The 22,596-nt window shown below is 31.9% G+C and overlaps 1 protein-coding gene across 4 annotated transcripts in view; it reads left to right on the forward strand.

Annotated features, from left to right (window-relative positions):
- The first annotated feature begins 776 nt into the window (after positions 1–776).
- The window catches only part of LOC129942687 (diacylglycerol kinase theta), an 89,863-nt gene continuing 68,043 nt past the window's right edge, over positions 777–22,596 (forward strand). For 2 of the 4 annotated variants that reach the window (XM_056051730.1, XM_056051729.1), the window contains exons 1-2: positions 778–1,188; positions 2,500–3,262. In XM_056051730.1, coding sequence (XP_055907705.1) covers positions 3,151–3,262 — 112 coding nt within the window. In that variant the 5' untranslated portion in view covers positions 778–1,188; positions 2,500–3,150. Of the gene's footprint in view, positions 1,189–2,499; positions 3,263–22,596 lie in introns of all 4 variants that reach the window. The other 2 variants (XM_056051728.1, XM_056051731.1) reach the window with 2 other exon arrangements.

Below are 22,596 nucleotides of genomic sequence, written 5' to 3' on the forward strand. Positions count from 1 at the left end.
TTTTTTTTCAGTGTAGTTTAAAATTTTGCGCCAAAATAATTCGTATTTAAAAACATTTCTTTTTTATTTAAAATTATTTTTGGTCCTCTAAATCAACTTTGATTAAGTTTCTGATAAAGAACAATTAAGTTATTCTCAAAGTATATATGATACAGTCTCTAGTCTGTCAAACAAACAATCACATCCTGCCATCTAACTTTTCTACCTAAATAGTTTTCCTCCAAATTGAATTCCACACAATCTACACATCCACTTAAATTTCGTTGAGTCTTGAAAAACAATTTCCATCCACATATCCTAAAAAAGCACTATATCCATCTATCTTTTCCCAACCAACAAGCAATATTGTAATATTGTTGTACCTATCTTTTAAAGAATATCCCACCAAAAATCAATCACGCGCATACTCCACTAAACAAAAATTCTACAATACAAAATTGTGTGTTCTGAGATAATCTTAGTTTTTCACTGCGTATCCGCTGTGCCAATCTACCGCCCCCCCCCCCACAGAGAGCAACAAAAAAACATTTATTTCCCTTTATACTCGCCGACCACGGCGATGGGCTGATCCAGAAAGAAACTTCAAAAAGTAAAAAGTCACCCCGTGTAAATCCTAGAAAAAGTAAAAATAAAAACCTAATTTTCTCAATATTGAAACTTTCCAAAACACAGTTTTTCAAAAAGAACTGAAAAAAAACAATATAAAATAAAATAGAGACAAAATTGAAAAGAAAAACCGACAAGAGTCTGTGCGTATAAATTTACCAATAACCCATTGAGAGTGTATTGAGCATTGTGTATCTGTGTGAACTTTCTCGTTGTTGTTGTTTTTGTTGTTGTATTGTATGGAAAATTATTCCCTTCTTTTGAGGAAAATACAGAAAGAAAATATAGATCGCCAGGCAAAAAGGTGTGCTCTCTCTTAGCACAACCAGAACCAGAAGAAAAACGATTTTTCTCTACCAGATGAAAAACTAGTCGAACATTTTCCACAAAATAATACACACAGTTTTCCTTTAATCAAACAAAATTAATTTTAAAAAATATATATACATACATATATTTTAATAGAAACAAAAATATTTTAAATAAATGGAAAATATTTATTGGAAAAAAAAGAAGAAAAATCGTTTTGTTCCTTAAATAAAAAGAAAAAAAAAAGAAGAAAATTATTCACCAAACGGAAAAGTTAGTTTCATTTTTAAATCGAACGACTCACGACGAGTAGTATATGTTTTACATATATACACTTTATGTATATATATTCGCGAAATCAATTTTCCTTGTGAAATCGACAAAAAAGAAAATAATATATACATATAATAATAATATTTAAAATGCGGTGAAAAAGGATTAAAAGGATTTATCAAATTATTTAAACACAAAATCCTCATCTCATCATCTTGAGTTTTCAGTTTTCGGAAAAGAAAATCTCGTGAAGAAATATGTATATCTATTCATTAAAAAAAAGTTACTGTGCCGAAAAAAAGATATAAGATACAATGTGTATCTGTACATCTGTAGAATTCCTTTTCTTTGAAATATATTTTTTTTAAATGAGTTATAAGTGTGATTTTTGTTAAGTGTTCTTGTGATTAATTAAAAAATCAAAAATAAATTAATAAAAAAGAAAAACATTTTTAAACCTAATTTTAAAAAAAATATACATATTTTGGGAGGCTGGTTTTTTTCGTTTTTTTGCTAAAGTTTAAATGAAACCAAAAATAATATCATTCTAAAGGATACAAACAATTTTAACATTATAATAAAATAATAAATTTTTACTCATCATAAGAAAAGAAATCATTTTTGAAACATTGTCAGAGTGTGTCACACAGTCATAGGATTTTCCAATTCCAAAATAATATACATTTTTCTCTCTCATTCTCTTCTCGTAAAACTTAGTTGATGGGAAATTTCCCAAGACTGCGAAAGCTCTAATTTTTCCTTTCTTTTTTGAAAAAAAAGACAGGAGTATTTTTAGAGTACCGCGTTTCAAACCTTCTTAAATGTTGAGTTAGGAAATTAGAACTCCATAATAGCATTTGCTTTTGAGAGATTTTCGTCTTCTGTGTGCGATAGATATAGAGAAAAAGAGAAAGAGAGAAAGAGAGAGAGACAAAAAGGTGCTATAAAGAGAGCTTAAAATCCCTCTCTGGAAAATTATATGAAAACCGACTAAATAGTTCTCGATTCGAACACAAAATTCGGGACAAAACGGGAGCAAAATTTATAAGAAAGAACAGAAGGTTGAACTTCTGTGTGTCGGTCGTCAAAATTTTTTTGTTGGGGGGCGCGGTGTGTTCGGGTTAATTTTCTTCAACTTTTAAATACTATACACATTTGGTATTTTTCATTAAAAATTTTAAACAAAACAACTTAAAAAATTCAAATTCCAAGGATTAATAATTATCCGGAGTAAAATTTATAACTCGGTGTCAAGTTTTTCCTTTTCTTTTTTTGTATATTATTTTTGATTTTCTTTAATTTTTCTTATAGCAGTGTTTAAAAATCGTGCAAACTTAACATAAACAGCATAAAAGTGATACAAAATTTTAAATATTTTCTATTTAATATAATTAACAAAAAGAAAAAAAGGAATACAAAACGGGTGATACGAATAAAACCACCAAAACCAATAACAACAAACGAATCAACCTACAGAAAAGATATAAAATAGTCCCAAAAAATATCCCAAATGAGTTGTTCTCCTTCTTAAATACGCTTATATTATTAAAAGAAAGAAAAAGAAACAAAAACCAAAAAACAAAGTGTTAAACATACCAAATGATAAAATGATGAAAAATGGATGAAGATGTCGTATCACCATCAGCAACATCATCATCTTCATCTTTTACTACATCATCATCATCAACATCATTGTCGAGGAGCTGCTGCTGCTGTTGCTGTCGTGGTCATCAGCACCTGATCAGTCCATTCCGAGGAGCGTGAAGTTTCGTCTTCTATATCGGTGGCGGCGTTGTCGTTTTCTTCCGCACATAAACTCGGGTGGCATTACATCAGGCCCTTGGCAGAAGCACAGAACCCATCAGTCATCAGCAGGCACTCATATAATATTAAAAGGCAGTCCAGTCCATCAGCAAAGTGTGGAATCGTGGAATCCATACAAGAAATTAGCTTAAGCACAAAATGGCGGATGGTGGACACTCATTTGGGAAGAAGACATTTCATAAGCCAACTTATTGCCACCATTGTTCGGATTTGCTTTGGGGTTTAATCGGACAAGGATATATATGCGAAGGTACCTATTTTGAAAAACAACTTTTATTTTTTATTTATTTGGATCTTATAAATATTACTTTTCCCATATTTTCTTTATCATCAAACAAATTCATTGTTTCGTTTAATTGTTTCACATTTCAAAAATATTGTTTATAGAAAACTTTGAAATGGAAATCAAAAGATTTTTAAGGGTAGGGGGTTGTATAGGTTGTAGGGGCTTTACCTCTCTATAATATCAAGTATAGAGTTGTCTTTTTGGAAGTTTACTCTCTTGGTTATATTTGTTGTTGTTGTTTTATTTTTTCGTGTTACATTTTACTTACTCACCTACAATACCACCCCCGGAAATTTTCATGTTGCTGCTGATGAGGGTTGTGCGAGAAAATATATAATATTGGTATACCAAACTTTTCACTAGTAGACATAGGACAAACACATACCTATGCACACATTTTCCATCTCATATATGTATATAAATGTATACACTTGCCTACTACCTACAACAACAACAACAACAAAAAATAAAATAATATAAAACAAAAATTGATAACCTCTTCTCAGTTAACTCAAAACTTACGAATCAACGACTGAACGAACGAACTAACGAACGAATGAAAACGAACGAAACATCCGAATGAACGAACGAGACAAGTGTACACACTCCTCAATTTACACGAGAAAATGATCGATAATCAGGAAAAGTTAATTCTTATCTGGAAAATTGTACACATGTACAGAAAAATAACCCTAGTTCTGGTGGAGCGCCGCGCATATACACACAAATCTAAATCTCTATAAAAGTTGATTTTCCAAAAGAAAAACAAGAAGATGATGAAAAATATGCAAAGAATAGTAATTTTTAATCAAATTAAAATACTTCGAGAGGATTGATTTTGCTTTATGATATTTAAACGTTGACTTTTTCTTTTACCATAATCTTTCAAAAAAGGAATAGATGGTTAGGATTTTTATAAAATCCTTACTATTAAACAATAATAGAGCTATTGCTGGTATTGCCTTCAATTCATGTCAAATATTTTGAAATTAAGATTTTAGGGACAAATAAAAATGACATCTAAGTCAAGCGAGGGTATGTTCGATTTAGTCTTTCGAAAAATGTTTCGGAAAATAAAATCTGCGTTCATCTTCACTAAAAAAAAACAACAATTTTCTGTATTGCTTGCTGCGAATAATCATATGGACTATATATGACAGTTCAGAATTTGTTGACATTTGAAAAGAAAATAGATCACAATTTAGAATTTTTTGACATTTGAAAAAGATATAGATTTAAGTTTTGAATATTTGACATTTGTAAATGAAATTGATAGAGTTTGAAAAAGTTGTTTTGACAGTGCCTTTGTAGGTCAACCAATGCAAATTATTTTTTTTTTAAGAGACAGTCTTTAAAGTAGATGAATCTTCAATTTTGACAGTTCGAAGTAATTTCGATCTATCGGTTTGGCGAGTTTAAATTTCTAGGCTATCAGATATTTCTGTATCTACAACGTTTCTCGTTTTTGATAACAAAACTCTGAGAACAGCATTTTTTATGATTCGATTTAAAGAAATCTAAGAAATATACGATTATCCATTTTACGTTTTCAAAAGTAAACGTTTATAAAAAACATATGAAATGTTTTTGTTTTCATGATATTTCTTTTTTATTATAAAGTTTGAACTCTGACATTATTTGTGAAAAACTACATCATTTAAATGAACACCATGCGATTTTATAAGAACAATAGCATTGCAAAAAATATATTTGCCATCTGCCTGAAAATTGACATTTATCGAGAATAAAAAAAAGAAAGTTTAAGATTATAGTAAGTTTATAAATAGATTATGTAGACAGTTGAATAAAGAAATTGAATTTAAATAATATATATTTCCTCGTTACATCTTTACATACATAAATATACATTTGTATATTTAAAAATTTAAAATTACTCTAAAAAACTGTTTCGGTAATCTAAGGCATGATCAATAAAATTGTAGAGGTTCTTCCAACCCCACTCTCCGTTTAAAATGTGTTACGCTTCCTGGTGATTGAGAAAGCTTTTTGAAAAATAAAGTCTTCGGAGTTCTTGTAGAATTGGACAAACGGCTAAAAAGTGGTTGACATCTTCGATTTCATTTCGATTGCAGAGGTTACACCTGGGATTATCATTTCTGTGAGATTTGTAATTCAGATTTAGCATCTCAGTTCTTGCTTTAAACAAAGTACCTATTTGATTTGGAGAAAGATTACTATTAAAATAATTGTTTACAAACAAAGTTTGATTGAGTTGCCTGTAGACCAATCTGCTTGGAGAGGTTCGAGCCCTATTCAAGAACTTGAGATACAATGAAACCTACCTTTCCAATTATCAAGATAAGTTGTACCAAGATTTAGATTAAATCCGTGCGCATTTGCTATTTTATACCATTCTTTAAACGGCGATAAATTCCTTCGGAATGCGAAATCCATCATTTGCTTATGAAGATTTTCATTTGACCTTTGCAATTCTTTTACCATGTAATCAGCATTAAATTTAAGATTTTTTAGATTTTTTTAGAAAAATCGGAGGGATCCCTGATGGTGTGTATAGTTTGGAAGATTAAATATTCGTATAAAAAAGAAGCGTTGCACTATCTCAAATTCATCGAGAACTTGGTAACCAAAAACTTGACTGGCATAGCATAAGCATGACTTTATAGTAGCTTCAAAAACTCTAAATTTAGCTGAGATGCCTATGTACTTATTGCAGAAGATTTTGTTCCATATAAGGTTTATTACAGTTCTTGCCGATAAGCATTTCTCCTTAACATGGGGCCGGAAATCTAGATTGCTACAAAATAGAACACCTAAATACTTAAATTGGTTAAACACCTCTATAGGTTCACGATCCAATGACCATGCTTCTAGCGGGTTTCTCCTTTGACGGGTGCTTTCAAAAATCATAACTTTTGATTTTGAGGTGTTTATATTCAGGTCCCATTTATCATAAAAGTTTTTAAGTCTATTAATTTGTAACTGTAATGTGGTAAGGTTGTCCGACAAAACAATAACGTCGGCAGCATAAAGTAGTACCTTAATAAGTAGATTTCCAAACCTAACACCCCCAGGAAAATCACGGGAGACATCGTCAATGAAAAGGGCGAACATAATCGGTCTTAAGGGGCAACCTTGGGGCACACCGCAATCAGTGTTAAAGAAGCTGGATATGGAACTCCTATTTGACACAGTAGCGCAAGTATTGGTGAGGAGAAGTTTATAGAGTCTTAAAAATTTCGTCGATATACCTAAATTTGATAATTTTTAAATTAGTGAATTCCAGTTGATAGTATTAAATGATGCCCTAAAGTCAATAAAAAAGACATAAAGTTTTTGTTTGTTATCGATGAAACGTTTTGCTATATTGGAGAGTGCGAAGTTTTAATCCACAGTTGAGAGACCAGAGCGAAAACCAGCTTGGAAAGTGCTTAGCAATTTGTTTTCTTCTACCCGCCTGATAAGCCTGGAGTATAGAATTTGGGTAAATATTTTTCTCAAACAAGGAAGAATCGAAATGCCCCTATAGTTTGCTGGTGAGATAGGATCTCCTTTTTTAAAAACTTTACAAATTTGTGACATTAAAAATGACTGAGGTATTTCTTCTTTTTCAAGAAGCTTATTAAAAAAATCAAGAAGAAGATTTAGGAAAGACGGGGATGAGTTTTTATAAAATTCAGCTGGAATTAAATCTATCCCGTCTGCCTTGTTGTTTTTATGTTTTAAAGGGTTTTTTGCAATTCCTTTGAGGTAATTCTCGACCACTTTTTGGCCGTAACTTGACGAATGTTGTGACATTCCTTCCACCGTTGTTTTCGAAGAAGTAAGGTCCAATCATATGTACCTCCGGACTAAAGAGCGCACCAAACAGTGACTTCTTGTGAATGTAATGGCCCTTCTTCAATAACTTGGGGATTTTCGGAACAAAGATCCAAATGCAAAACATGCCCTGATGTGCCATAAGACAGCCCCCATTTCTGAGAACGAAGAGGAATCGATACATTCGGGTCTTCGGCAACACTTTCACTTACAGCAGCGATATTTTCAGTGGTACGAGCGATGATGCACACATTTCTTCAAATGTCTTCACAATTTTTCCAATTGCTTGCGTAGTTGGACGATTATGTAAACCATAATCTCCTCTTAAAGCATGATATGTAGCTGTGGCAGAATCATAATTTTTGTAGTAACAATTTGTATGAGTTGTACGATAGCTAAGCGATCCATTTTTCGTAAATATCAGACTTTCAATTTGAACAAAATTTATTTAACAACAGAAGTCGAATTCCAGCCCTATACTTTTGAAACCGCACAATAAATAACCCGTTGCAACGTTTTTCTTACAAATTCATCGTTTTTGATGTAAAAATTCTGAAAACAACATTTTTATGATTCGAGTTGAAGAAATATAACAAATATAAACTCGCCAATTTCCTATTGAAGTTTTTTCTCGGTCCGATGTGTCAAATTCTTTCACTTAAGAATCTAATTACATGGTTTTAAGTCCCCGAGATCCGATCTACTTGAAATAAGTACATTGAAACGGACAGAAAGAGATTTCAAACCAAAAAAATTATTCTATGGTTGTAGTAGAGGAATTTAAAAATTTGAACAATTTGGTTGGTCTCAAACAGATAATTCGTGAAAATAAAATTAATTTTAAACGGTTTTAAGATCTTAATATCTCTTAACAATTTGCTTAACTTTAAATCAGGGAATGGCTACTTTAAATGTTAGCAATTTGCTAAGTCCATATGACATTTGAATTATTATTCTTATAACATCAGTGGATGGAATGGTCCATTCAACAGTTTACCAATTATTAGGTCCGTTTAAGCGTATTTGCTCTGTTTTTTTACGATGTGTCACTTTTAAGACATGGTTTTTGAAAAAAGACAATTAAAAATTTACTAGTTAGCAAAACGAAAACAAAGGTTTAAAATGTTGGACTCCCTTAGTAAATTGTTAAACCCTTAACAATAGATTGTCTAAGAATTTACGCCTTTCTTTAGCCTATCATCCAACTGTCATTTTATATTATTAAGTAAACTCAACATTTTAGTTTGCAAAAATTTTCTTCTAGAATCCATGTCAGTGAGACAACGGCTTTGTCGAAGTATTGAATATCGAAATATTGCTGCCATTCAGGTCAAGGCGTTTTCTTAAGAATTCGGCATCGCTTAGTCCACTTCATGGCGTATTTTGCTTAAGGATCTTGGTTTACACACATACAAAAAAAGCTGAGTCAAGAATTTAAACCCATGAACCATTTTAAGTTTTTAGATTGATATCTCAAGGCTAAAATTCTCCTACATACATTTTTAAAAAACTGGCAATTTTTACACAAGATTATTAAGATCTAGTAAAATATAAAGCCAAAAATGATATTGTTGATTAAAAACGATTTTAGTATCTAATTTTGTCTTAACGTTTTTTTCAAAGTTAAAATTAAAATTATAAAACTACTACTTTCACTATAAGTGATTTCCTTAATTCATATGACATTTTAAAGTATCTGACATTTAAAATTAATAGTTCAGTTCCCCAGATTTAGGCTTGTTTGGTATAAGTAATTGTCACGGTTTTGACGTATTAAGATGCATTTTTTTAAGAAAGTTAATTAATAATTACTAGTTATTTTTTTAAAAATAATAAATGTTTATAAAGATTTAGGGCGTAAAATTTTAAACAAACTAATGTTAAGGGTTTTACAGTTTCCTAAATATTTAACAATTTACTTAGGGTGTCCAAAATTCTAAACCTTTCTTTTTGTTTAGCAAACTATTGAATTTTGGATTGCCTTTTATTACAAAACGAGCATCTAAACATATTTAAAAAGTGACAGTTCCTAAAAATAAACAAAGCAAAAACGCTTAAACGGACCTGTTAATTGAAATTCCTAACTGTTGACTGGAAAATATTATCCACTGCTTTTATAAGAATAATTACACAGATTTCATATGGAGATTTTCATTGCGTGATTTTAAGTTAAGCAAATTGTTAAGATATAGTAAGATGTTAAAATGGTTTGAAATTAGGTTAATCAGCGTTTATAAGCTTATTAAATTGTTGAAAATATCTTAAACACAATTCTAAATCGTTAAAAACTTTGCGCCTTAGTTTTCCTTATATTCTATATTCTATTGTTTTGTGTAGAAAAAGTTGCATAATTTTTTAAATTTTAGATTAAGTAATAAGTTTTTTCAAGACTTCATAATCATCTTAAAAATCACTTTTCATCACCCAATATTTATTTAAAAACTCTTTCTATTTTTTATTAACTGTTTAGATACGTTTGTTTTTTCCTAAAATACAGATTATCTCGTTTTTAAAAACAGTCTCGTTATGAGCAAGCTATGTTAATTTCGTCTGTTGCCATTTGTTTATGCTTAAAGGAGTTACAATATATCAGCTAGCTTTTTTTTGGGAATTCTTCCCTTGTTTTTTGACAACCCTTAGAGGTAATTTGTTCATGGTCAAGTTTTTTCAAAATCTTTCATCAAGTTCAATGGCGTGAATCAATTGAGATCCACTAGTAAGCTTTATCTTATCCTATGACAAACTAGCCTTAGAGTTGTCAAAACAACTTTTAAAACAAGTGCAATTAAAAGGATTGTGTTTATAATTTCAAACTAATATATCTTTTGGTGAATTATAATAAATATAAACTCACGAAATGGCTGCTTTATTTTTTATTTTATACCTACACCTACGACACTTTGACATTTATAAAAGTCCAATAAGTTTCACAGCTCATTTATAAACTGCTCTAGGTGCGTTTGATTGAAGTTTAATAACTTAAATGTTTTTGTATTTAGTTGGTTTGTTTGGTGTACATTTTTTAAACTTTACAAATAGTCTGTCAGAATAAGAACGTTTTTCACCTCAAGTTCATTTGGTGATTCAACAAACTTTAACTTTTAACTTTATAATAAACGTTCTCGTAAAAATTGTCGTTACAAAAACGTTTCTAATTCGCTTTAAAGCACATTCCTGATATTTTTCGAATCGTTATTAATATTTTAAGTTCGAAAAGATTGCATCGATGCGTCAGTTTAAGTTTCTTTTACTAGAAATTAAAAATTTTCTTCATATTTCTGCTTCGCACATCATTTTTTTAACCCCAAAACAAAAGAAAAACACCCGGAATTTGCAAATGGGATGAAGACAGAAAACATTGGCATTTATTTATATTTTTATAAATATTTTTAAGAGACAAAATAGAAGAATATACAAAAAAACATTCAAAGCCTCTTCGCCGTCGTCGTTGTCGCGTCGTTTATCGTTTATGGTTTATTTTTTGCCTTAAAGGTGAGTGGACAGCAAAGACAGGGTTGCCAGGTTTCTTTAAGTAGTTTCAATATAATATTTTTATTCGAAGCAATTCATTTTAAACTTTTAATTTTTTAGATTTTAATTACAAATATTTAACATCTTCCAATAATTCACATTTTTATACATTTGTGAAAGAGATACAGAGATTCAGAGGCCTTATAGCCTTGTACGTAATTTAAAGTTAAGATTACCTCTAAGCGGTCAAAAAAGCTTTACCTTTACATGATAGCATTGTGATTAAACCTTAAAAAAAGCACTTTAAGGATTGTAATCAAACAAACCGTATTTAACGAAAATTATGTTTGCTTACAAAGTGACAGCTGTCATTTAAATTGATAGAAAATATTGGAAATAATTGATTTTTATAACAATCGAACATTTTGTAAAATGAACTGCAAACATCACTCCTCTTAAAGTGTCATATAAGTATTATTTTTTAAATTAGGTCTGATTGAACTGCAGATCACCATCAATAAATTCTCACTTAATTACGTATTTATTTTCTGTTCTATTCAATGATCGTTTGATCTTTTTCCAATCAAATATCATGACATAAAAATGGGGGTTGTGAATCAAGATTAAAGTGAGTCCAAAAATCTCTGATGATGATGATTCTGTGGCACGTCTGCCACATACAAATCTCATTAAAAATAGAATCTGTGAATTTTTCTCTTCACTTGAAACATAAAAAAAAAACAACAAATACAAAAATAAAAGTAAAACTTAATAAATTAAATATCTATGTATATCCACTATAAAAAAATTTGCAAAATATAATTTTGTAAATCTATTTAGAAATATGCAATTAATTTCACTTTTAATTTTAAAAATGTTCATACAACTTAATTTTTAAAAATAGAACAGACACAAAATACTTTTTGTACACATAAATAATAAGGCAAGATGCTTCCGTAAATTAAAGATGTTACATGTGTTTTTTTTTTAAATATATTTATTTTTGTTTGTAAATTATTGTTTTATTGTTATATTTTTATTTTACCTTTGTGAATATTTTTAAGTATAATTTTTACATTTTGATTTAATATTTTCATTTGTGAAAATAATTTACACAAAAATTTTGAAGTACATCCCAAAAATATAAAACAAATATTGTGCTGCGTATTTTTATTTTTGTATTTTTGTTTGGCGGTCTACTTTAAAAATTAAAAACGTAGGTTGTTTGTCTCTGCATTTCATATAATGTGTATAAATTGTGTGTCACAGAGGTGTGATAATTGAGGTATTTAAAGAAGACGCTTTGTTCTTACGCGAATTGTGGTAGCTGCAATAATAAAATATAAAGTCTTGTGACAAATATGAGGATTTTTTGGAATGTTGTTTTATTTGCTATTTTTTACGTACTGTTCATATGTTTGAATTTAAATCATCGACATTTTGTATTCATGTGTAGGGCATAGCCATTATTTTTGGAATATAAAATGATTTAAAAGCCCATCACGACTTTTGTCGTTAAAGTGCATTCGCAATGTCCAATTTTCAATGATTCAGGCAGCTTACAAGAAAAAGCCTAACGAGATCAAATTGCACATTTTCGGTGGAGGTTCTTGAGCATATAATTAGTGACGAAATTGTCCCTGTGTGCTGTAAGACAGCCGTTTCGTCAGAAAAAGGTTCCTCTGACCCTGTAAGAGAAGTCTTTATATGTCTGTCGAAATATAAATACTGATCTAACCAGATACCGAGGTACTTCACTGCACTTTTGCTTGTTAAATGTTAATCGCTGCCCGTGAAGATCAACGATGACCATCTTGCGCCAATTTTTGGACGTATCCCTCGCGGCTCTAGCCAACCGAGTTCGGAACAGAATTGTCTTTAACTCCTAGACACTTGTTTCCAATATCTAGTCGTCGCATTATCGCTGAATCTTGTCGAAATGACGGTACAAGGTAATTCTAATAACCTCAACTTTTCGGGCCATTCTGTACGCTATTAGATCGTCGGCGTACTCAATTCCCTCTACATATCAGATCGATGTTGTAAATGTTGAAGAGAATCAGCGAATTCACCGCTCATTGTTGAACACCATTTTTAATTTGAGATGTTGTGGTAAAAGTTTTGTTTCCAAATTTTACAACAAACTTTCAACCGTTAATCATATTATAAAGCATATACATCAATGGTTTGCTTATTCCAAGTCTGCTCAGTTTGAAAGTAAGACCCTGTAACCATACGGTGTCGAAAGAGCTCTTCCAAATCAACCAGGATAGAACTTGTGCATTGTTTTTCTTTTTTATTTATTCCATTGCATATCAGAAACAAGTTTAGCATAATTTGAGTCATGACCCGCCTTGAACCCGAACTGTTTAATGGGAATTATTTTCTTTTCCGCAGCCCACTTATTCAGAGTCCTATTGATGATCTTCTGGAAAACTTTGCTAATTCTTATCCTATTTCGGGTTTCGGGAGAGGATGAACCACAGGGATCCTACGCACGAACTTTCATGTCACGGGTACCATGTTTATCTCCTACATTTTAATTGAAGATTTATAAATCCACGGTCCTTCGGTATCTTTTCTTAAATTCTTTCCTTTTTTTTCTAACGCCATTTGAGTAGTTAATGGCTGAATCACAAACACTCTTCAGCTTCGGCTTCACCTGACGTTCACGAGTTCAGCCATAGGAATTCAATGCATGCTATCACAATGAAGCTTTGACCTCACGTTTTGTTTGACAATTGTAAGAAAATGAACGTAATGGGACTCCAAATGGAAGCTCTAGTTCAATTATTTGAACATTTGCTTTGTCTGACAGCTCAAAGGCTGTAAAAAAATGTCAACAAACAAAATATGTATTTGCTCTTTGGAGGGATGAAATAATAGAAATTTCTTTCAAAGCAACCTCTAAGCAGGCCCACTATAGCACAGGCGAAGCCGAAGCTGAAGCGTGTTTGTGATTCAGCCATAAACATATTAAGAGTAGTGTAGGAACGACTTTAGCACGTGCAACTTGTAAAGAATGCCAGTTTTTAACCGCTCCAGACAACATTTTTTCAAATACACGTTGCTAAATATGATTGAGCTTAAGGTAAAAGCCCTTGGGTAAGATGAATTTTGAATCGGTTCACAACTTTTTCAAAAATATATTATTATCAATGGTTATTTAACAACTTACTAAACAAATTTGCAATCCTTTCTTAATTAATAAAGAAAAGCTCCCTCACTGAGTACTGATAGATTACCAAATCAGAGAGTCGAAACTTCTATTTTTGTCAACATTTTTCATTTAAAATTCTCCCCACTATTTCGGGATTTGTAACTTTTAATGCTGTAATCTTTTGAAATTTTAAAATTAAAAATTGAATCACAAAAGTTTTGAAGACAAGTTTAATGACCGTGATGTTTCAAAAAGGTGATCACAATTAACCATCGAGAACTTGTGATTAAAGATTTAACATCCTTAGACCTTTTTTTTGGAGCCACGTGAAAGATGAGCTCTTTGCTAATTGCTAATGTCATAGTGGATTCATGTTGAAAGTTGCCACCGGAACATATTGTTTTCCAAAGTTGATGTCGTATGTTTTACAATGAAATAAGCACTCATTGATTTGAAGTTTTTTTTTCGGAGAACCCTAGCTATAATTCAGGGGATTGAGTTTTTGATTTTTTTTTAAATGTGTCAAAAAATTAGTCATTTTACTAAAAAACAGAAAAAGAGATACATTGTATGTATAATTTTAGCGATCAACGTTCTTAAGCTTACGATATTCGTGCACATGTATATGTAAGAAGTCCCCCTTCAAATTTAACCTTTTTAACGTTTTATGGATCATGTTTTTTTTGAATACCTAAACCAATCTTGTCATTCTTCTGTGTAAAGTGTAAGTGCGAACACAATGTCTGAACTTTACACACAATTTTAATATTGATTTTCTTACAAAACATTTTTCAATGTTTATTTTCTCTGACGCACCATCGCATCGCTTCGCACCGACATACATTGAAATCAAAATCGACAGCAGCGCCTTGTAACGGCACAGCACAAGCCGTGCTGAACTGAACCGAAATAATCAACCTCGTCAATAAGTTAACATCATCGTCTCGGTACTCGTAGTCGTATGGTCGTCGCGGTCATTAATGACGCACAATTAGCCCTTCATTTAATATTTTTGGCTTTGCTTACACTTACTCTTGTTGATGTTTCGAATTCGATTTCAATTTCAATTTCAATTTCGCCTTCGACCCGCTCCTCTCGATTCCTTGATGTAGATCTACCTAGTCAGTATTTTAAATATAGTCTTTTACTTAATTTCAATCTGGCAACTATATACAATGTACATATACGTAGTTACGTAGCGTTACTACCTATTTGCGTGGCGTGTATTTTCTCATGACGATGATGGTGATGGACGATGCGTTCTCTTGGTTCATTTTCACTATTTTATGCCTTGGATTATATTAAAATCTTTAGGATAATGTTTTCTATTGTACGAAATTCATTCAGTAATTTTTGTTTTGTTTTTTAAATTTTATTTTGCGCTGTTCAGAAATAGAAATCATGTTTTTTAAGTTAGTTTTTTTTTCAAGTTTTTGAATACAAGTTTATAAATAGCAAAGAGTTTTAGGAATATAAACATTGTATATAAAAATATACCATCCCTTTACAATACTTCATAAGAACAGAAATAAAGTTGAGAATGTTGATGTAGACTTTCAGAAGCATTTTGATTTCGACATTGTTCTCCCCATTCTTATAGTTTTGAGTTAAATTAATTTAATAACAAAACCGTTGTTTTTGAAAGTAGTATAATCCTTAAGTATGAGGATTTGCGTTGTCAGAATCTAAAATTAGGTATAAATGTTACAAAATTCAGAAAAACCGTTATTAACATGCTACATTTTTATAGGCAATACAATTTATTGAAAATCTCAATGAAAGATGTCTACGTATGATGTGTGCCAAAATAACTCCAACCAATGATAACTGCACGTTTACAGTCGTTTAAATAGCGAAAGATGGACTAATACTAATTTTATAAACAAATGCAATGTATTTTATACAGTAAACTACATATACTTAATTCAAAAACACATCATGCTCTTTTCGGTTTCTTATTAGGTTAGGTTAGGGTTGCGGCACTGGGCCTCGACCAACATGCGTCTCCAGCCAGCTCGGTCACTAGTTAGCTCTTGTCCAGTTTCGCAAGCAAAGTTTGTTGAGGGCTTTTCGTACACCATCTGAGTCGCGGTCTTAATCTTCCTAAGCAGACGGGACCCTGGTCGAGTAGGTGCATTCTACATCGTCATTCAAGATTGCCAAAACCAGAAATTGCTCTCTATAGATGCTGTCATATACTTACTTAAGGTGGCGCTATACTTTTGTTTGACCAAGGGCCTCACCCAACGAACTTCTCTGTTTAGCTCGGTCCTTAGCTAGATATCTCTAGTTTCGCGCTCCAAGTTGGGTGAGTCACTTTCCACTTGTTCGCCCAACCTGTTCCGCGGTCTTCCTCTACTGTTCTGTCCTGTGGGTGTGGATTCTTAGACTTTCCAAGACGAACCATTGGTTTCCATAGTCCATGCTTCTAAACCGGGGATGATGAGCGTCTTATATAGCGACACATTGGTCCCTCGAGACGGGGCTTTGGTACTCAATTTCTTCCTTAGGCCAAAAAAACAGCGGTTATCAAGAGTTATTCTTTGTTTGATCTCAGCGCTGGTTTTGTTTTCTGCGTTTACAGCGGAGCCCAGGCAGACGGAAATCTTAACTACCTCAAAGTTACGCTTGTCGATGGTGACGTTTTGACCAAGACGTGTGTCAGTATTACAAGTTCTTTGTTTTGCCATCATTAACCGTCTAAAACCTTTTTTGGCATCGAAAGGATCTGCTAAGTTGTTTCCAACCTTTATGGAGCAGCGTGAATTCTCCATGGTCATCCTGCACAAAAGGAAGATTTTGGCAGGGATGCCAAAACTAGACATGGCTCTATACAGCTCGTCCTGTAGATGCTGTCATATGCGGCTTTGAAATCGATGAAAAGATGGTGGATGTGGATTTGATGTTCTTGGGGTTTTTCCAGAATCTGACGTAATATGAATATTGATCGACTGTGAACTTTCCTTGTGTAAAACCTCACTGATAAGGAAATATCAGGTTGTTGACGATTTGCTTTAGACGTTCACATATTAGTTCAGAGAAGATTTTGTAAGCGATGTTAAGTAGACTGATTCTTCTATAGTTGGTGCAGTTTAGAGAGTCTCCTTTTTTCAGATAGATGCTGACATATGCAACGTTAATATCCATAAAGAAGATAGATAAAAGCGTGGTTTTTAAGGTACATCATATACGCAAATAATGCAAAGGTATCGTTTTTTAAAAAGTTACTTTTTCACACTCCTCAACGAGATTTTGTAACACAGAAATCAAATACTTCTTTAAAAGTTTGCAATGGTCTTAGTTCTATTCGATTTTTTGAGGCTGTGTAAATTCTTGAAATTATTTTTTCCAATAAAATTTGTGTTGATTTTAGAAATCTATAATCTCTTCGGATTATTCAATAAAAATAAAAATAAATTATGTGCCGCAACAGTCCGTGTAGAACTAGGGCCTAGTGACTTACAACTCTCAAACATTCCTATGTGCGATTATTGTTTTCGGGTATGGAGAGGACCTACAGTCTTAAACCGAATCCGAACGGCTAATTTGAGAAAGCAGTTTTGATGACAAGAATTACTCTGGTGGAATTTGTCAATTCCTCGCAAGAGGCAGTACCCGTGAAAAAAACTCTAGATGGCACAGTCAGGGATTAAACCCATGACCTCTTACATGACTGTTTAACGCACTAACCATCATACAAAAACCTATGAAGGATACATATTTCTGTAACTTTAGTTGATACCTAAAACTATCAGTTTTGATTCGAAATCAGCACCTTATTTTTCAAATCATGAAAGCATGAGATTCAAGGTTTTTCAAAATATTGTATGTACATTGTACATACATATACACAATTCGAATTTATGGACAAATTTTCTTTCTTCTTCTTAGTATTGAAGGACAGCAAATTTCCTGTGATATTTTATTTTAACTAATGGAATTAATATAACTATAGGAATAAAATGTACAGAAAATCAAGGATATTCAGAGCGACCAAATCGATTTGTATTTTTGAAGCACCGAATATATTCATGTACATAACATTTTCGTACGATGCCTCCTTCCTACTTGAACCACGACCCTAAACACTAATGACTTTTCTAAAGTGATTCAATTTCGAAAGTCTTTTTACTTTGATTCTTTTTGAAACATGAACAATTTTAGTCATTGGACAATTTATTTTGAATGTAGTGCTGTATTAAAAGAAATTATCTGTTGTTTTATAGACTTCAAAAATTGTATTTTTGTAGATAAATAATTCCCGTGAAAAAGGCTAATTCTTCATTTTACTCAAAAGTCACACTAAAAATAGATAAATCCTTATGATTGACAGTTTAAATATCGAATTTTTCGAAATCGAATAAACCATGTTTGAATTTCGAAATGATTGAATTTTATTGTCAAGTTCAATTTAAAATTTATTTCAAATGTATTCGCATCGTAATCTAGAACATATTTGAATATTTATTGAATTTTGTGTATTTTTATTTAACGCAAGGATGAGTTGAATATTTGAATTTGTTCATTCTTCATATACTTTGACATGTCTTCATTATTTGATCAAGAGTAAAACTTACTTATTAGATTAAAACAAACAAACTTTAAGAATTAACACTTTAAAAATGTTGATTGCCGGACAAACCTTTTTAAAAGCACGCACCTGAAATAGTTTCTTACAGAGCTCATCTTTTTGTATAGAAAAATGTGTTTGAAAAGGCTACTGTTAAGCAGTTTTTTCTACTCAGTGAGTTTCATTTTTTGGCAGACGATATGTCAAAATTGTTCTCATATATTTTCTTTTTATTTTCGATATTTTTAACGTTGGTTTTTTAAAGTTAAGAAAATAAAAGACCAACCTAAAAACTAAATGCAGTTATTTTATATCTAAATAAATCCACCCATAGAATAAACTTAAAAATTAATATTGTATGAACTTACTTTGTAGGTACTTTCATATCTTAAAAAAGAAAGATTTAAATGCAAACAATAATAACCTAACCGAACATGACGACTTTCCATAATATAAAACAAAAACAAATTATGGAAATAGTATTTTAAAGAAAAGAAGCAACAACAAAAATATCAACCTAGAAAATTTCCAGGGGAATAATTTTTATGACAAAACGACGACGTCATAGAAAACCTATTTTCCAAAGTGCTTTTACCATAAAATTATTGTCTCGAAACTCTCAGAAAAAGAAACGTGAAAATGATGAGAAAACTTAACTGTATTTCATAAAGTTAAGTACACAATGTACTATACACATTTGCTCTCTTTCTCTCTCTCTCTAATTCTCTCTGTCTCTTTTGACATGGTATATTATAGTATTGTCTCTTTCTCTAAAATGTGTATTTTATATTGAAATGCGCAGAAGCTCTCTTTCTTTCAATATCTATCTAAGATTTCCATTTATACAACTTTGAAAACCTTATGTACTGCTATTTCCAGAGTAATATTCGAGTTGGATTTTGCAAAATTTGTAGGTTATGTTTTCTCGAATACAAAATTAAAAGCACAAGTTGGGAAATTCTTGTGTTGTACATATGGCTGAAGAGGGAAATTTTTATTACTTCATTAGAAAAACTTATTTTGTTATATCTTTTTTGCATAGTATAGTTTTTCTTTGGAAAAAGTTACTTACGAAAAGTTATAAGAAATATTTGTGTTTGTTTTCTTGTTAATACATTAATTTATTAACTCCAATTTTGTATATAGATTTATATATTCTTTCATTTAAATCACATTTCAGTTCCAATCCTTCCCAATATTTTCAGGACCTTTTAATCCTAATTCATATTCACTTTAATATACATACATACCTGCACATGTATCCTCTATAAATGTTCGGGAAATTGTAGTATACAAATATGGTGTTTTTAACGTATTATTTATGAAATGTACGAATTATTTAAAATTTATAAAATTTGAACTGCTAAAGGCGTTTGTAACTTTCACTTGTATTTTAATTCGTATGTTCAATATATGCAATATTGAAACAAAAAAAGTAAAATGCAAATTCCAAATGAAATAGTTTTTTGTCAAAAAAAGTCCCAGAACATTAAAGTACTGACGGTTCTCAATTTTAAAATTTGTGAAATCTCTCAAGAGTCTGACGTTAGCTGCCAATGAGCTTCAAATATTCGAACGCACCTTTCAGTGTTCAAACTTCAAATTGTTTATTCACACTTTTCGAGTTCGCCGTAATGTCATAAAATGTCATTGTCATATGATGTCAAGTTCCGAAGGCAACTACTTAGTTTTTTAACTGTCCTACATTTTAAATTAGGAACTTTTTCTTCACTAACCTCTTCCTTCAGTTAATCATGCAAAAACTACCAAAAACATTATTGTCTACATAACATTCCTCACCAAAGCTTTAAATCCACCACGAATTTAATTTTGTATTGTAAAGAAATGCATATAACTTATTTCTTTTTCATAACAGAGTAATAAAGCTCAGATTTAAGTTGAATGAAAAGACATGATCAGCTGTCATTTTGACATAAGTGAATTTGACCTGAAAGTAAGGAAGACTAACATTCCAGTCATCTTTCCCATAAAGTTGCCTTAAATCGAAGGTAGTTTTTTTTGACAGTTTGCCAATCAGGTACTATAAACTTGACGGACCTTCAACTTCCTTATGTCATTTGAACCTTGCTTATGGCTTATAAAGATTTAATTGTAAATTCATATAATTGTAAGACACTTGTAACATTTGCTTGCATTATCACCCCGATTATGAAAACGTGTACAAAGTAAACTATTATGAATTTAAATAAATTGTTTCCCTTGATAAAAAAGTAAATAATAACTTTAAAATATTTTGGATATCAGCATAAGTATTTCTTTCAGTTAAACAAAGGTGCTGACCAAATGGCCTATGAACTTACGGTTCTAGATTTAGCAGACTTTGACATACACAAATCCGCTGGCCCGGATAGTATCCCCTCTATTGTTGTGATCTTCAATGCTGGCAAAACCACTGCGTTAGCTTTTCCATCTTTCCGAGCGAATGGAAAAATCATTTGTTCAGTCTGTCCCCAAAAAATGCCAATACTCCTCCCTCTTCAACTATCGTCCTATAGCACTAACGACCGTTCTTTCCAAAGTCATGAAAATGCTGATTAATTAGCTGATTAAGAAATATCTCGAAGAACGGAAGCCTTTTAATGACCGGCAGTTTAGTGGAACAAATATTTCCATCCTTTTGGAGAGAGAAAGATTATTGCACTTAATATTTTACAGTTCAATAGAAGTTGTGTTGGATAGTTGAATTTCACAAAATAAACGCTAGTGTTCTTAGCGCTCCGCTTTTCTCCGATTCTCTTCCTGATATTCACTAACGATCTCTTGTCTGCCACTTCTAATCCATCAAACTGTTTCGCTGACTACAATACCCTCAGCTTTTTATATTCATTTCTAAATTCACATCCCTGGAACTTCACCGGCGGCGTATGTTAAAGCCTTGTACGCAGTTGAAGTGAAACGAATTTTTTCGGTGGTCTACAGCCTAGTACATACTTGTGAACCATCTCGTGAACCCATACAAATTTCAGTTTTTGGTTCCCCCGTGAACTTGCTCGTGAAGATGAGTGGAGAACAAAGTGGAGAGTTTTCGTGCACGGGCAATTCACGTGCAAAATGTACGGGAACTGTTGGTGAAGCTTTGACAACGTGTACTCACAAATGTGTACCAGTGAGCAATGTCAAAAGTTCACTTTCTCCACTGGCGAACATTCACTTCACGAGGAAGTATGTACTAGGCTTACAAGTGCAGAGCAAAATGAAAACGAAAACCACAGCGGAAAAATATTTGTGGAGAATTCTGTCAGCTGTCAAAAACAATTGACAAGTTCTGACAGTCAGCTGCTGATAAACAAAAGTGGGAAAGAATTCTATTTATTAACATTTTGTTCAGCAGTTTCTTTTTTTCCTCCGAAGAGAAATCAATTTTTTTTCTTCGGTTTATTTGTGGGAAGTTGAAGTTCACTGCTCGTCTTCATCACTTCTTGCACATCGCCAATAACATCTTCAACATCCTGAGTCTCCGATTCAGAAATGTATTGTTGGAATACACTAGACAAATCCATTTTATTTTACATTTTTTTTTTGCCGGGCAATTAAATTAAGAACGAAAAGAGTGGAGTATTGTACAAAGAAATCTAGTACAGCTATTCACTAAAATGACACATTTCGTCGTTCAGCAACTTACTAAAAAACGAAAAGCACAGCGAAATTTTTCGTTTATGATTTCGTCATGTCATTTTTGTATGGGAATTTTCTTTTCGCATCAGCAGCGTACTAGGCTTAACGTCAATAAATTCCAATCTCGACAGGATTTTTTAATGGGGATATATTAACCGCGTATAATTTAAAGCTTCAAAATGCTGTCAATGCTGTCTACTAACATTAAAACCCTAGATGTCACTATACTATACATGAGTGGCACTTGCATCCAGAAAACTAATCAATTTTCAGCGCTCGGTTTTTGTACCACAGTTCACCTCTTATGGAACGATGACATATTTCACATTGCCAAAAGTAGTATTAGGAGCTTAAGATTTCTCCGACAGTGCAAGATATTTTTCACCTCTTCTGTTCTTGCTGTAATTTACAAAGCCTTCACCCGTCCAAGCATGAATATACCTCACATATCTGGACAGGTGCCCAAAAAACAAGTTTAAATCTTTTGGATAGATAGAACTATAACCGAAACATTTACATCTCTCGGACACCGCCGCCGTCGCATAGTAATATACTTTTCATTGTTTTACTGATATTTTAACAAAAAAAAATTTCTGTCAAATTAGCCAATGGCATTCCACTCCTTAAACAATACAGCCGTAATATATGCTTATCAGTTTACCC

The sequence above is a fragment of the Eupeodes corollae genome, chromosome 1, assembly GCF_945859685.1.
Source record: "Eupeodes corollae chromosome 1, idEupCoro1.1, whole genome shotgun sequence".
NCBI lineage: Eukaryota > Metazoa > Arthropoda > Insecta > Diptera > Syrphidae > Eupeodes > Eupeodes corollae.